The 18,004-nt window shown below is 38.5% G+C and overlaps 1 protein-coding gene across 1 annotated transcript in view; it reads right to left on the bottom strand.

Annotated features, from left to right (window-relative positions):
- amd1 (adenosylmethionine decarboxylase 1) overlaps positions 1-11,235 on the bottom strand; it is a 46,594-nt gene extending 35,359 nt beyond the window's left edge. Inside the window, exon 1 of the mRNA XM_057822715.1 lies at positions 10,920-11,235. Coding sequence (XP_057678698.1) covers positions 10,920-11,032 — 113 coding nt within the window. The 5' untranslated portion in view covers positions 11,033-11,235. The remainder of the gene's footprint in view (positions 1-10,919) is intronic.
- Positions 11,236-18,004: the final 6,769 nt, after the last annotated feature.

Here is an 18,004-nt window from a genome sequence, read left to right as displayed (position 1 = left end):
ACAGGACTTACAATGTAGACTAACTTAAAACTTAACTAAACCTTAAAAATAGCTTTATACTAGCTGAAACGAATACTAGAGCCACTCGAGTAGCTCAAGTTTAAAAACTGATCTGGGTAATTTCATTCGCCTCGAGGATTCGTTTAATTTTGCCAGCTCTAAGCATAACGTTTTGCCCAGACTAATTTTAATGCGGGACAAAGCGCAGACGTCATGTGCGTAGAGGAAGCAGCAATAATATCTGACTGCAGCCAAAAGCTGCTACAAATGATGTCAACATTGCTAACAACTATGCCCGCATGATGCTACGGTGGTCGCAGGTAGGGTCTGATAAGTCTCATAGCTATCGCATGTATATAGAACTAGATGCGAAATGACAGACTCGGCAGTGTTAGTAGACACCATCTTAAAGCAGTAGACTTCTCAGTAGGAGTGGGAACCTCTTGGTACCTCACGATACGATTCGATATGCGATACAAAGCTCACGATAACGATGATCTGACGATGTGGCGATACCACGATTATTGATATATTGGTCAGGAAATTCTAGGATATTCTACAAACAACTAATAAACAGAAAAAACAAGCTTCTGTTGTGAATTGGAATGAGTATCACTAGTAGACATTGAATCCGTTTGAAGTGGGAGGGATGGCAGTGAACGAACCTTTGTTCATTCACTGCCACCCTATGCCGTCAGCTGCAGCCAGTGCTAGGCAATGAGGTAATTTTAGGCAATTTAAGGTCATTTACCTGTTGATTTTCAGTTCCTGTTGATTTGGGGGTATTTTATGGGTCACTTCTTGTTTATTTTGAGTTACAGAACTGGAAGTGACCTGGGAATCACCCAAATCAATAGGCAGTGACTCAAACTCAACAGGAAAATACCTGCAAATACCGTAAAATGAACAGCAAGTGACCTGTAAATGCCCTGAAAATCGGACAGAACGACTGAATACTCTGGTTTTGAATGAACAAATGTTCCCAGTCTAAATGGATTTAGCAACTTGTTGGTTCATTTTTATTTTATTTTTTTAGACATTGACACCTTTTTAAAACGATGTCTCGATTCTTGGCAGGAGCATATCGATAACCTTTTGGAATACGAAGTATCACGATATATCACCATTTCGATATTTAGTCACACCCCTACTTCTCAGCGCTAATAATTAAGATACACGTTACTGTCCCTTGCCCACGTAACGTTAGCTATGCGGAGGGCTAGGTTTTTTTTTAAGTATGACTACTGTCGATGTGTGGCTAACGTGCCTTACATTCAGGCTTTATTTAATCTTTAAAAACATGGCGCTGTAGAGTGATGAGGGTGTAAAATAAAAACATAATAAAGTTAACTGTCAATTTTAGCAGAGTAGTCATTGCTGGATAAAACACCAAGTAGTACTGGTCCCTAATGTGTATACCATGGATCATCCATTTATTTTGAACACTACAGAAACTCAAAATCCTATCAGGACTGAGAGTTTACATTAACTTAAAACTTTACTAAAGCTTAAAAATAGCTTGACACAAATGGAAATTCAATTGAAACACGTGGGAAAAACACCCAACCTTTAAGTCAAACGTAATGACATTTTTGGGTAAGAAATTCGTTTTTTTTTTTTTTTTCTTCAATAAGATCTACAATTTTTTGGAGTCAAAGCTGTGAATTTGTTGTTCTTTTTATATAGTGACATCCGAGATGCAATTGTTGGTTGTTTTCCACATTGTACATCGAAAATAAAGATATTGATCGTCTGAAAATGTTCAATAGTGAAATGTCTTGTTTTCTAATGTATATTTATAATTGCTCTTTTCCTAAAAAAAACGTTTTATCCGATTACTCGATTAATCGATAGAATTATCAGTCGACTACTCAATTACTAAATAAATTTGATAGCTGCAGCCCTTCTCGAGTGAATAAATTTTAATCGTTGCAGCACTATTGTTATCTGCTTAATCAGGACATTTTAAACACAAAAGAAACCTCTTTAGATTGAAATTCTAAGATTGACTATAAAAAGAGCAAAACTTGCAATTACTGCTGTGATGATTAAAAGCAACAATTGTTCGACTTTCTGCATGCATTTGCCATCAATAAAAGATCACCACTAGAGAAACCAATTGGTTACATGGTGGTATAGATCTAGATGCACAGTATAACCATTTGTGCAACATGCCACTTTTATCATTGATAGTCCTTTACTAAATTACGTAACAAAACCATAGAAAAAGCCTTCCAATCACCATTTGCCTCGAGTATACGATTTCAACGAATCCACAAAAGGGCATTCAGCAAAGATCGGCACACTGTAAAATGACTTTTTCTGTCGGATAATTTCCTTTAGGGCAAATGCAAATACACGGCACTTTCTATTGCATTAAAACAGTTGATACACAAAATGATAGTGACAAAGTGACAGTCGAAAGACCAAGGTTAACTCCCACTTCAGTGTGAAATGTACACCGGGCTATTTGTGGCACTTCGGTGCGGGTCACATTTCTCCATGATTGGTCTCCTGGCAAGGAGTGCATATGATGGCCAAATACTACAAGTTACAAAGACAAAAAGATTTTTATTGTAAAACCAGACTGCACTGGCGTCAAATCTACAAGCAAGGCACAAACAGGAAAAATTCAAGAGACCGTTTTGAAAGATGTAATTGTCCTCTTGAAAACCCCCTGATCAAATCAGCATGAGTGAATGTACTAGTAACTGGTTTAGAGAGCTGGAGGCGGGGTCAAGGTGAGTGCACTATCACAATATACGTTTATAAGATGCCGTTGTGGACTTATTTGGAAGTTGGCCGACTGCCCACAGACCTGATGCACAGTAGCACAGCAAGCCTTTAATCTGTTCCTGCCTGTAAATTAACACCAGTCTTTATTCATCAGGTTGATAAAGAACAACCTTTGTGATAGGATGACGGTTTATGTTAATTATTGGTGATTATGAACAATGCACCCTGCGGGCCACTGCCAACATTTAATGGAAAAGATAATCTACAGTTCAACAAAACCTGAACAGGGGAAGTACTATATTTTCTGGACTATGAATCGCACTAATAAGAAAAAATGTTACCTTTTTTTAATCCATGCATGCTTCACTAATGCCCAGATGAGCACACATAGCCTTGACATTTTAATGGAGACTGCCCCGAAAAACCTGTTTTCTTACCTTCAAAAGAGAGGGTTCAGGTTGACCACTCTGGGCGAAGACACGCCTGTGCACGTCTACGCGACAGCAGCGGTGTTTCACAGAGCCTCCACTTGGCAAAAAAACACTTTTCTAATACATTTAAGACTTGCTACAACAGGGGTCGCGTTAACCGAATATTTTCCATCGTTGACCGGTTTTTTAAAACGGTGACGGAAAAAACTGAAGTCCATCCGTCATTTTGACAGGTTACAATTCACACCCCAGACCGCAGGGTGGCGAGTGAGCATATTAATTAGCTATTGTCTATCTTGATGCATGACGTCGTTGGCCTTACTCGGAAAAATGTCAAGGCAACTGAGTGTTTACCTGGCACGGCCAGACTGGTCTCCCTGTATTTTTCCAAACACTGAGAGAAAAGTCTGGGACACAGCCTCTCGAGTAGGTACAAAATCATTCGACAATTCAGATTTGTTTATTTGCGTGACGTGCAACGTCACTCTTGCGCGCCGAAAGTCGTCTCTACAACAACACGGATGGCGAACGAGACAGCCGAGAATCTGTTCCAATCCGCGGTAAATTCAGTTTTAAATGAGCTAAAACACATTGACACGAGACATTGACAACAGTCTGTCTCGCGCTAGCCATGTTGAATAAACTCTGTTCTCCTCGTATGTTTACTTCTGCGCGCAAGTCCCTTGTCCTGCCCTCGTCGCTTTGCTAACGGCACGTCTGCCCGTCGCTGATTGGTGCACTCCGCTGTCTGTTTGCCTCTTGTTAAGCTTGTTCGGACAGAATATTAATTAAAAATGAATGAAAACTAAATACTATTGAATATGTCATTATTATCATTTTAAAAATGTAAGTGACGGGTAAAAATAGATTATGACCGGATTTTATGACACTGTCAGTCAAAATGACAGACAACGAAAAAGTCTAGCGCAACCTCTGTGCTACAAATACTCCCCGGTTGGGACAAGAGCTGCAGCTATTGATTACTTTAGTAGTCAAATAATCTATCAACCAGTTAGTTCGAGTAATCGGATTAGGAACATTTAATGCGTTGCAGAATCAATTTTAGGAGATTTAAAACAATGGCTTGGTAAAATCACACTTTCAAAAGACCATTAAATATGAACACAAAATAAAATTCCCGCGTGTTTCTTCAAACAATGCAGAATTGCAGTTTAAGAATAAATGAAAATATCTGAGTTTAGCCTCAAACATAAAAATAGATGATCTAAGTAAAACAAAAGAACAATTGGCTAACTCGCAGAGCAAAAGTCTGCTTGCTTAAATGCTAGGAAATGCTAGCTTTTCTTTTTTTTTTAACATTCTTTAATTTTTCAAATAAATGTTCCTGCATAAAAAAAACTCTAAATATACCCATAAACTAAATTAAAAAAGCATAAAAAAATTAGCTTCTGTTGGTCTTAACAGGGAGCAGCTGGATACTGCAATGTTAAATGAGTTGTCATATTCACTGTTGCTACCAGTGTATCCACCCAAATCAATAAAAATGCAAACACTTTCAAAACAAACCATAATTAAACAAATACCGGGAAAAGCAACATTTGATTAAGCTTTTTTCTAATCGAATTACTCGAGTTAATCGATTATTCATTACAGCACTAGTCACTATGAACTCCACTTTTCGCAATTTCAACTTTACGACGCCTAAGAATTGTCCAACATTTTGTCTCGAGCTGTTTTTTTGGGCGCATAAACAGTACCTTATTGTACCTCACAGCATCTCATTTTTAACTTCACTTATATGACGTGTTCTGTCCTCACTAAATGAAGTTATTTAGCTTGACATACAACAAAGCACTTCCTTCACTTTTGACAATTTGGGAAAACACACATATGCACACTTGTTATGTTCAAAACAACCCACATTTTAACATTAAAACAACTGGTGTTCAAACGTCCATCTAGTCTGATCAATATATAAATTTAGTAGATTAAATTAGCCTAATTTGTCGAGCAAAAGTCCGCTAGCTCAGGGGTCCCCATCTGCCGGGCCGCGGACCGGTACCAGTCTGTGGCGCATTTGCGGGCCGCAGAGAAAAAAAAAATTTAATAACGACCGCATTCTGGCCGAATTAACCGTGCCCCTGCTTAACACACCAATATCTCTGTCTACTCTAGATATAATACTACGGGATAGATTACAATGTTTTCATAGAAGTCCATTGATTGGACTGCTAGCAGTACATCTTGTTTGTGTACATAATATATCTATGTGCGCTTGTCCTAGATAATAGCGTATTGCTAGGCCGCGGCGCAGCGCATTTGTTCCCTGAAATAATTAGCCCCCACACACGAGCGAAGATAACAGGAAAACAGACGTCTTTGGTAATATTTTTACGGCAAAAAGGATATTTTTACGGCGAAAAGGGCACCTGACGAGCCTACAACCTTGAAGACCCACGAACTGCGAAGGAGTGGATTCGTGACCCATTTGTGAATAAACAGCGAGATCGCAAATGACGGCGACCTTATTAAACGTACATTTGAGACAACAACTCTACCGAGGTTCTGGATTAAAGTCATTCTGGAATATCCTGACATCACGACAACAGCGTTGAAAACCTTGCTACAATTTCCAACATCGTATCTTTGTGAAGCGGGCTTCTTAATTAATGTTTAACGACAAGGCGAAGTCGTTAATGGTGAGCGCGGTGTGCAGCTGTTGTGTGAAGCTTACATGGCAGGATGAATCTGAGGATAACTTTTCTACAAGTCCTTCCATGATCAAACGTAAGTTAATATTCCTTTCTTTCAAGAAAGTTTGTCGTGTTTACTTTGGAATCGCTGCATTTGCGCATTTTGCGGCTATGTTTAACGTTACGCGCATGCGCAGAGCCGCATCGTTGCAATTTTTGATGGGTTGCAAAATTTGTCAGAACACCGGTCCGTGAAAAAAAGACCCAAATAACACCGGTCCATGGTGCAAAAAAGGTTGGGGACCCCTGCGCTAGCTTAAATGCTAGGAATGCTAACGTATTTACAATTTTCATAGAAAATCGCTACACATAACTCCACAAACTGTAGCTCTAAACTTAATTACAAATGCATACAAACATATATAAGCTGAAACAATTTACAGCCTTTTGTGGGCCAAACCATAGCGCCTCTACCCTTTATCCATGTCAGATGTTTGCGTCTGCTCCTGAGTAATACAAGACGACAGTCCAGCCAGACCCAACGCTGCCACCAAAGGGTAGTGTATCCGCCATCATTAAACAACACACTTTAGGTGTAGCTATTTTATTTTTATTTTTAAAGGGTTAATTCAGACTTATGCGAACATTTGGGTTACGCCGCCAGCATAGGAACAGAACTCGTTTGTAACCCGAGGACCACCTCTACTGATGTTTTTTATGATCTGGTGGGGATTTGATTGGCCAAATGCGCTTTGCTTCATGTTCGTTCTCGTACAAGCATGCACGCAATGCACAAGCTAAATATAGGCTGCAGTTAAGTTTTAGGTAAAAAAGTGGCAAACTTTGTAACGTCCCTTTGAGCACACGCCTACAAAATGAAAACGCTCAAAGAGCGCGTCAAGAAAACCCTCACTTAACCAATCGCAGGTGGAGTTAGACCTACTGGCATTATTCCTTCACCAAACAACCCCAAAGGCACATAGTGTGTGTGTATGCGTGTGACTAAGGTAAGTCATTGAGTATTCAGAAACTAGAATCCACAAGAAAACCCCAATTTGTTAATAAAGAACCATTTATATGGAATATTACAATAGAAACATCACAATGAGAGGATGTATTTTTATGAAAACCGTAAGTACTCACCTACTTTCACATTCACTCATAATTGTTGAATAATGGGACCGTTGCCAACTCAGGAACTCTGTAATTATTGTGTCATTTTGAGCAACGGATTTCTTCTGGCATCTGATGAGCGCTTCAGAGTAGCGGCACTAGCTACAGCTTTAGGATGTGACAGCCTATAAATGCATTACTATTTCATAGAGTATGTTTCAAAATCAAAGTAGGATTCTTTTAACTTTCATGTTAAACAAAGTCTTTCAAAACAGTGGATGAAATGCTCAGTGTTAGATCACACCTAGTATGAATGATGTTCATGTGGAAAGAGGGTAAAATATTTAAGCAAATTTCAAGCAAATTTTCAAATTTCTTACTATACTATACTATACTTACTATAAAGAACAAAATAAACGTAAAAATATGACACCACTTATGAGCGCAGCCATTGTGTGACGACTGTTATGTCAGTTTTAAGCCCGCCCAGCAGCCATTTTGTCATCCCCACAAATACACACACAAACGTGGACCCGGATCAACTTTACCGATGACCATGCCTGCCGTTTCTGTTGAAATATCAAATATAGGCTACAGGAAGTCCCCGGGTTATGAATGAGTTCCGTTCCTACAATGGCGACCGAATTTCCATGCAATTCGAAATTAACCCTTTCAGTACCCCTGAACACCCCCTAAATCTCAAAATAACTGTGCAAAAACATGAATTACGCATCATTGTACTGCCTCGCCAAGACGTTGGCGCCAAGTCCTAGCTAGACAGCGAGCTCCGAAATGATAATGTCAGACCTACGTGTTGCTGACTTTATTCACCAGCTTGTGACATCAACACTTGCAGAATGAAACAAAAATAAGCACTCAAATTTGCGTTCATAACTAGCTGCTGATACAGCTTAACAATCCACACAAACAAACGATTAGCTTAAGAACCGTTTTCTTCACTCTGACCAGTTATAACCACAATTTGGCCCCAGGAAGACAAAAAAAAAAAAAAAAAATCCTAAATTCGTTTGTAATAATAATGTCCTACTGACAACCAAACATTAAGCAAACCGTTTTAAAGCTTGATGATAGTTATTCATGTAGTGTTCAACAGAAAAAAAAAAAAAAAAAAAAAAAAAAAGACTGATTTCAGGTAGTACCCGGGTTACGACATACCCACCTTACGTGATTTTGACTTTACGCCCCCGGAGTCTCCTCTGCCGTTTTGTGCACGCACGAGGAAGAGCGCATTTGTGCCCAAAGAAATATTACAGCTGCAAGCTTGTGCGCACATTTGTTGCTTTTAAAGCATCCAGAGGAAACTCCAGTATATAACACCTTTTGTACTGTTTATTGTGCATTTTCAATTGTTGCCAAATACATGGGGTGAGTTTATGTGAATATTTTTGATAATGTGCGGATGCTAGCTGATGAAACATGCTAATCGTTTGTGTGGTTTGTTATTGCTGTATCAGCAGCTAGTTATAAACTAGGGTGAACAAACGTCCTTCTTGGGGCACCTAACGATTCAATTACGATTACGATAGAGAGGCTACGATTCGATTATAAATTGATTATTGATGCCCCCCCTCCCGCCAATAAAAAAATTGTTCAACAATCCTCCAAGGCTAAACCAAACTACTATTTCGGTATCAACTTAATAGTTTAAAACAGTAAATAAAATACTCAAGTCCCCATTCTTTATCAGCAGCTTTAAACTACATTCAATTATTTTAATGTTGTGAATCAACCGTTAAAGTTAAAATTATTCCATAATTTCGCTTCAGTCTACTTGGACTGTGAAAGTTTTAAAACTGTTTCATCACTTAAAGATGGATTCACGTCAAGATTTTGCCGATTTAGGAGTATTACAACAGAGCCTTCCAGAGAAGTCTACTGCTTTAAGATGGCGGCTGTATGCTGTTTACTAACGCCAGCAAGTCTGTCGTTTCACATCTAGTTCTCTATACATGTTCTAACGCCACTGTCGTCTCTTATTTCGCATCCAGTTCTATATATATGTGATATCTACCGTAGTATTATGTGGCCGTATGTTTATAGCAACTAGCACCTGAGTGTTGTTTGTAGCTGCTGTCAGCCACAGTCAGGTAAAAATTCAGCTTACGTTGCCAGCGTAGGAAAGGAACTGGTTCGTATCCCGGGGACGACCTGTCTTACACATCAGAAAATTTACAGGCAATTTACATGGCGACTCTGCAACACGAAGACGCAATGAATAAGTAGCGGAATGGCCTCGCGTTCATATGGCGTCGGCGAAGACTAAAGGCAACGATGCAAATTTCTGAATCCTGCCTCCAAACTGGATTCAATTCGGGGGGTCGCAGCGCATTCATATGAATGGAACCCCATTTTGCTTCGATGACATAAGCACTCGCACACGTCACATTGGGCGTGCGCAGTGGTGCTATTAAACTTTAAAAACAACAAATGGCCGATCATCGGTTTGTAATTTACTGTTTTTATAATAAATATGTTGAATATTTCCATTTTTGTGCCTTTTGGAGCAAAAGAAAAATGCCATTGCTTAGAGAGGGCGGGTATGTTGTCTAACGGGCTGAGGAGCTTGTTGGGGTCAAAGTGCATCATTGGCCATCACCTTGTAAATCTGCACTGCCCCCTACGGCCTGGCATGAATACTACATCGTTTTCACGCAGAATTGCGACATTGTTCGAATGGAGACGGAACCATATAAATGCCAATTTAAAATTTTTCGTATTCTTGGAGAGTCACCATGTAAACGGCCCCTAAAAGTTTTTACCCCCCTCTTCAGTAAACAAGGCTGTCCACTAGCATACACATTTAATGTCTCTCTTCCACTTCAAGTATTTTTTGGGTTATAATTTCAGATACACAATGGATAGTCTGTTCTTTTGAGACAAAATGCTGAAGAATGCTAATGAGCTGGCTGTGTTTGCTATGTGGTAGTACACCCTTAAGCAAGCAGGTCTTTGCACAAACAACTTCTAATACACTAGAGGGAGGAAAGCAAGGCTGGAAACGTGACTGGAACATTCTCAAGGCAAGCTATTAGCCCACTGAGGAAGTTGGACCTTTTAATTACCAGCTCTCATTCTATAGCCTAAGCACAGTGAATACCGAGTTTAACCTCCTCATACCATCAAACGTGGCATTATTTCAAAGCCATAGTATTTTTAGTGAGTTTAGTATAAAGGCGTAAAGCATGGCAGGTAGCTAGCAAACGGACACGCGGTGGTGACGACCGACCACATGCTTAACACCAACGTGGCTCCATGTAGGGGAAAAAGCATTCAGCCTTTCTTCAGGGAGGCCATGAAATGACCCGTTTTGCCTAAATTAAGGTTAAAATTTATATTTTCACAAAATGATGCAATTCAAATCAACTAATATTCGACACTCATAGGCCTTATTAAGGTTCATTCACGCTTTTAGTAGGTGTACGCACAAATAACGCTTTAACTGTTGCAACATTGGCCCTGGAAGAGGGGAAAAAAACGAATAAAAAATAAATTTAATTATATAACGGGAGGATTAGTAGCGCTCAAACATAAATCATTCCTAAATTACAAATTAATAAGCGTTTACTCGATCGCTTCCAGCTTGTTTTCCATTTGAATGAAACCAAGCGATTAAGTCTAGACCGTAAATGCGTAAGCATCATATGCTTCTACTTAATATCCAGTTTTGTTAAGTCATCGTACGTCTACTAAGAAAATGTATGACTCAGGTCAGTCGGGGGGTGGCCATTTTTGACTGGCGGAGTAAGCTCATTCCTGTGTGGGCTCGGGTGTCCGCCTTCGGTATTGCCTCATTTAGAATGAATGAACAAACAACTAATACAGTCTATAAGGAGCATCTTATTTCACTTAAAAAATAAAACATAACATATGACAATGAGCATGTAGTCAGGGTGACAATGACGTCCTAAATAGCAGTAAAAGCTAAGGACACCTGATACAAACGAAGTTCCACAATGAAACAAACCTTGGGATGGTTCGCAGGTCCCCGGTTCCCTTGGTCTCATCCTGCCGGGAGAACCACAACTCTAACAGTTTCTCGGTTCCCTCGAAGAAATGTGCACCGTTATCTTCCATCATGAGACAACAGACACACAACCAAAAAAATAATAACGTCGTCTATAACGTATTGTCTTAATTAATCCAATTTCAATAAGATTATAATTTATAGATGTACAGTCCGTCAAACAATCCAGGTGATGATTTTTCTTGTTACCGTCTTCCCTTTGGCAGAGAATAACGTTAGCGAGTGCTAGCTAATATCGCCGGCCATACTGTGTACAGCTCTGAGCGGCGACTGTGAAATAGCGTTATATAGACACGATGGAAATGTCGTCATCTGGTCTGACCAATCGTGTTGTAGGACTGCGGTTGGGATGCTGTCATTGGTCCAAAGGACTGTCCGTTTCAGCAATGGCAGAGTTCTCCTTGACAACACGACGTCACGTGACGACATGCGTCGTTTTTGAATCACGTCTTTCATATCTCGTTAGTTTTTCTTTATTTGTACTTCGCGGTGTCCACAAAACACGTCATGATTTCATAAAAGTAAAAGTATATATTTCAACTTTTTAAAAATCACTGTGAAACATTAAAGCAACAGTTTCAACCTTTATGAAATATTTCCTTAACATTTGTGATAATATGTCGACTGACAACTAATTGAATGACACTTCTTTATATTTTGAGGGGGTTTGTATCGCTTTCACCAGTGTTCTGCCAAAATGTGCTACATAGGCAAAACGTGAGGCGAATTTGACACCCAAAGTACTACCGTGCGCTCTCAACTAGTTTTGTTTAGATCCATACAGGCAGAACGTACGAAAAAATGCCTTAAGAAAATACTTAAATGTAGTTGTATCAAATAAGGATGGTTTTAATACGCTACGTAACTGATGTGGTCAACTGCTTTACAGCTACCACAAAAAAACACAATGGTTAAAAGTATGAGAGGGAAATCCAGGGTGACCCCAAAAAAAGTTTACACTGCCATAATACAACTTAAATGCCATGTTTATTCAATTTAGAATTAGAATTTAATCACAAATTATACATTATTGTAAAGAACATGTACAGTACACTCTATTTTTCAATGTGTCCTCCCTTAAGTGTCACAACAGCCTCCAGGCGCCTGCGGAACGCTTGACAGGTCTTCTTTATGTAGGATGCTGTCATCTTTTCCCAAGATCTAACAATGGACCTCTCCAAGGCTGCCACAGAAGTTTGTGGTTTCTTACAGGCACTGTCCTCCACAGTTGCCCATATGCTATAATCCAGGGGATTGAGATCTGGACTCTGGGGTGGCCACATATCACCTTGTCAATCAACTTTTTGGTCCGCACAGAGCGGGTTTTCCAGACCCAGGTTTTCGTGAGGCTGTTCCAGTATCTTTCAGCTTCTTTTTAACTTTGTAGATGGCACATCTGGATATTCTCAGATTTGCTGCAATCTCAGTAGGTGTCAGACCGGCACGCAGCAATTCAGGTACAGCTAAAGTTTTCTTCATTTTCAGCAGAAGCACAGAAATTGTAGAGACGAGAGATTACCAGCTGCATTGAATGACCTTAATGAATCACTTAAACATGACAACCTATTTAGATATGTTTCAATGGCTTTTAAACAAGCAGTCAACTGAGTGTTAACTTTTTTTTGGGTCACCCTGTACATGCAAAAAGTATTTTCAAGGCAATGAAAAGGTAATAAAAAACTCAATAAACGATAAAACAGTGAGTACTCGCCGCACAAAAAAAAACTACAAATGTACTGACTGCGTAACGGCATACGTCACTTTCCCCTGTCCCCATTCATTACAAAGCAGGTAGTCGATGCGAAAGCTTTCGCGCGAATTCTGCAAAGATGGCAGAGCAACAAAAGAGACAAAAAGTTTTGTTTGAGGAGGGGGAAAAAGGGAGGCTACGAGGATATACAGAATAAACATTGCCCAGTGTTCTGCCAAATTTTGCACCCTTATAATATTTTGCTCCCAAAGCTGTTGTGGCTGTGAATAAGCCCTCTTTTACATTCAGTTGGACTCTCAATTTTATCCACATGTGCTAAAATAAACAAGTAACATTGTAAGCATACATGTTCAACACGAATATGGCATAAATTTATGCTTAACTACACGGCAAAGACGTGAACAGTGAGAGAGCGGCGTGCAGTTGTTGTGTGCAGCTAACATGGCAGGATGTGTCTGAGGAGAACTTTTCTACATGTCCGTCCAAAGAAAGTATGTAGTGTTTACTTTGTAATCGCTGTCTTCGCGGCCATTTTTAACTCAAAGTTGAAATTTCTGATGGGGTGCAAAATTTGACAGAACACCGGCTTTCACTTCCTGGCGTGACCCCCCCTCCCCCGGACAAGGTGTGTGTGTGTGGGGGGGGGGCACACAGTTGCTAACCATCATATGCTATTGTTTAGCTATAAATTGATTCATTACCTTATTGCTATTCATCCTTCACACAGCCGCTGGAAACAGAAATGTTGTTTAATCCATTTGCAGGCGACCGGGAGATTGATTTTTGATTGATTGATGATTTTAAGACACTGTGCGGGTGTGCGCCGGTCCTCATGGCAAACGCAGCGCTGGTCCTCATGGGAAATGCAGTCCTCCTTGAGGCAAAAGACTACCGCTTTTGTCCACCAGCGTGGATAAAATCGACCAAAACTGAAAAGTTACGCAGTGTTGCTTTAAGGAGCCACAACAACATGATTTTAAACAGTTTCATCTCCCTGGAATTAATAGTGCAGTTAATCCCAAAAAGAAGAGGCTAAAAAGAGCATCAAGATTTTAAAAGCTGCCAGACAAAAAATGAAATATCATTGACAGTGAATGTTTTATTGGCAATCAATCAATGGTCTTTATTTATGAAAAAATGTCATATATAAAATGTATTTTAAAGCACTAAACATGAAAAAGAAACCATCATAAACAAAGCATTATATTTATTAAGACTTTACCTAGCAGTGCCAGGAGGGCACGGTCGAATAATTTTCAGGGGTGATGATGATTATACAACGCTTGCTCTGACTTGGACTAATCCCATTAGACCATTCTGTGATACAGCATTTGTTATTTAAAAATGGTACATTAAATTAAGCGTAATTCAACCTTAACAGTACTATACAGTAGAGATAGACCGATTATCGCCCGGGCCGATTATCGGCGCCGATATTTGGGAATTTGACGTATATCGTTATCAGCCTTTTTTAATTTTTAAATCCGACCGGCCGATATAAAAAAAATCCATTTAAAACTGGGTTATATATTTGTTATTTCTATCATTTGGTCTGTCAATTAGTCTACACCTGTTTTTCCATTCGTGGTTACATATTTTCAGTGGAAAAAATTCAGAGAGCAATTTATTGAACCCTTTATTGAACTTAATAAAATGTTTCTGAGTCAAGGAAAGTCAGGCACTTTTGGAGCTATTATTTTGGATTTGTGTGCGTCAGTAAACACGTTTTAGGCATTTCAATGAAGTTCAGTGTTTGCATTATTCAATTTTTTTACGCCAATTTTTACACTTTTACAGCAAATAAATAACAGCTGCAAAAGTCGGTTATCGGCCACTTTAGCTACTAACAATCGATATCGGTCCTGAAAAACCCATATCACTCGATCTCTACTATACAGGTATCCCTCGCTACTTCCAGCTTCAAACCTCACGCCCTCAGTTCATCGCGGATTTTTTTTCAATTAAAAGAAAAAAATATATATATTTAAAATTTAAAAATGTTAACATGTATACATGTACATATCATTAATCTCATATATATCTCCTTTATATCATAATTATTACATTTGCAGTGCTTAAAAATATTTATTAACCCCTTCAGACCCGCATTTATTTTGCTCGACAAAAAACCCCGACAAAATCCGCGTTTGATTTTTACGCTACTAAAACACCAGAACAAAGCGGAATTTTTTGGTCGGGGATATTTCATGCTTTCATTGGTTATTTTTAATGTTAATGTGTTTTTAATCAGAAATGAGCACTTTACATTGTAGTGACCACTACCTTATAACAGAAATCACTTATGGAACTTATGTGGAGCATGTTGTGTTCCGGGGGGAAGACTTTGTTGTCGCGCGCGTTTCCGCGCAGACACTAGAGAGTCAGAAGAGAGTCACGAGCGGCCGAACACGGCAATACGTCTACTCAACAAGCTATCGAAACTAAACAACATCATCCGCTACAACATTATCGTATTTGAAGTTGAGTTTGGTCAGCCATTTTCAAAGAACCAAAAATAGCAAAGAGGGCTTGCCAAATCTTATGAAATTTCATCCAATCATCTCCCAGAAGTGGCAGCTGCAACTAAATTCAGTGTATTTATTGTTTTAGAGACGCCAATGCGTCATGTCTGAAGGGGTAAATATACATAAACATAGATGTTTTTTTTTTGTCAATTATAATTTCTTAATTATAATTTTTTTTAACATGTCATATACTGTATGTATCTCTTTAAAATGCTGTTAAATCTGAATACATTGAACAGACATACAAAAAATATAAATAAATATATTTTTAATGTAAATAAGCTCCCATTCACGGCGAAAAACGAGGGATCATTGTATTTTAATTATCAATAGGGTGTTGCTATGATCAAAGCGTCGACTTCTCCCGTCAGCCCTTTTCTTTTCGAGTTGAATTAATTGTAAACACATATAAATGCTGTATGTTTGTTTGGATTTGTCATGCCTGAAGGGAAAATAAATAAATAAATAAAGAAATAATTTTTAAAAAAAAATAAAGCGCATTAAATATATATCAATATATACCGTAATTTTCGGACTATAAGCCGACGCCCACCAAATTTGACACGAAAATAGCATTTGTTCATAGATAAACAGCACTGGACTATAAGCCACAGCTGTCTTCACTGTATTATGGGATATTTACACCAAAAGATTTAAACCAGTAACACTTTATTTGACAGCGGCATCATAAGGCTGTCATAACACCAAATGAACCTCCATGAAGCTTTGAACTAATTGGCTGCAGAGCTTCATTGCTTCAAGAAAATTCATTTCCCCTTCACTGCTCCCTTGGGGGTGATATTCAACCTCTGCTGCCACCTGCTGTCAACGCTGTTGTTGTTCAACATGCTTCCTAGCATGCATTGCAGCGCTACAGTTGTAAAAAAAACAATCAAAAATTCATATTTTGTGCTAATTATTTCTTCAATTATAGTTCAAGTTGTTTCATTAATTGCTAGTTATGATATTTGATAACACTTTATTTGACAGTAGCACCATAAGACTGTCATAAGACCATCATGATTGTAAAATGACACTGCCATGATCATTAATGAATGCTTATGACCAAGGGTGTAGGTTTGGTCTCAATATTGGTAGGGACGATATAACACTATAACCTGCATGTACACTTTTTTGCTGGGGACGGGACATTAATAAGACCAAATATATTTGGTGAACAGGGGTCAGGGCTACACTTCTCACCGATATGAAGCTAATTAATTGACAGGCTAAAGGATTAATGCAAAATAAATCTGTATCGACTTATACTAACTTTCATATGTATTAGTTCAAGTGATACATCGTTCGATTCAAACCTTTGTTTTCAAAAACTACCAAAGAAACATTTTGAAAACCAAAATAAATTTCTTGATTTTTTTTTTTGTTTAGCAAATTTAAATTGCATTATTTGAACAGAATTTGAATTATATTAACATATACAATAATCTCTTAACAATGCAGGAATGCAAAAAATAAACAATTGTCTTAAGACCACTCAACATTGTCCGTTTAGATAAAGAATTTAAATACAACTGAATAAACATCTTAGTTAGGGAATACGAAAGATACATAAAAATGGAACCTTCCTTCAGGTAAAACACCACTGCTTTTGTCCACAAACACAACCAAACTCAACAACAACAACAACAACAAAAAGAAAGCTCATTTGCTGCTTTAGGACCACATAAATAAAATATCAAAATAAGTGGTGTGTTCCCCACCTCCACAACATTGACATCTTTTTACATTACTTACAGTGGTTGCTGCTGCTGGCCGAAACAAAATTCTAATATCCCTCGTCTTTGAAAGGGGCGGAGGAGGCGGGATGTTGTCGACATGTTGTATTTCTGTCTGGGCTGTGAGTGTGTGTGTGTGGGGGGGGGGGGGGGTCATGTCATCAGCCAATCAGACATGTGTTTGAGAGAAAAAAATGGAGTGGGATATTCAGCAAGTGAAAAGGGGATAAATGACAGCCTGAACATAATGAAACTAATTCACTTAATAATGGGAGGGTCACTTCTATCCATACAACATATCGAAAGACAAATCTAAATGACCTATATAACTGAACTCATGATATAATGCCAATAAGGTTGCTCAAAAGTTGGTGGGGACAATTTGAGCATCCTGAAAAGTTGGTAGTGTCATGTCCCTACCATCCCTATGTACATCTGCGCCCTTGCTTATGACAGATGCCATTTTGCGGAACAAAAAACATCCGGAACACTTATCTTACTTTTGAATGGATGTAAAAGATCCTAGCTGGACATAAATGAGTTACTGACATCATTTACAGGATGACACTTAATGACATCTGTCATAAGCATTCAATAACGCCCATGATAGCATCATGTCATAATTATGACGGTCTTATGACAGTCTTATGATGCCACTGTCAATTAAAGTGTTACCTATTAACCCAAATAAATCAGCAAATAAGCCGCACTGGACTATAAACCGCAGGATTTAAAATGAGAGAAAAAAGTAGCAGCTTATAGTCTGAAAGTTACGGTAGTTAATACAAGAAATGATTACATTCACAAAGAATGATTTCCAATTTAGTCGTTCATCAAAACTAAAAAAAAAAATGTTGAAAATGGATGGATTCTCGTGTTTCATGATAAACTACATCATGGTTATATAAACGTGAATTTATGTTGTTCATTATTATTTTTGTATTTCAAATATTTTCCCATATCCATTTAAATCACAATAGAAAATGTATGTGTGTTGCCAAGGTACTGTACTATTACTAGTGAACAACAGCGTAAATATACACTACGTAATTC

This window comes from Corythoichthys intestinalis, chromosome 19, assembly GCF_030265065.1.
Source record: "Corythoichthys intestinalis isolate RoL2023-P3 chromosome 19, ASM3026506v1, whole genome shotgun sequence".
Lineage (NCBI taxonomy): Eukaryota > Metazoa > Chordata > Actinopteri > Syngnathiformes > Syngnathidae > Corythoichthys > Corythoichthys intestinalis.
Note: the sequence above shows the minus strand (reverse complement) of the source record. Positions and strands in the feature narration are given on the sequence as shown.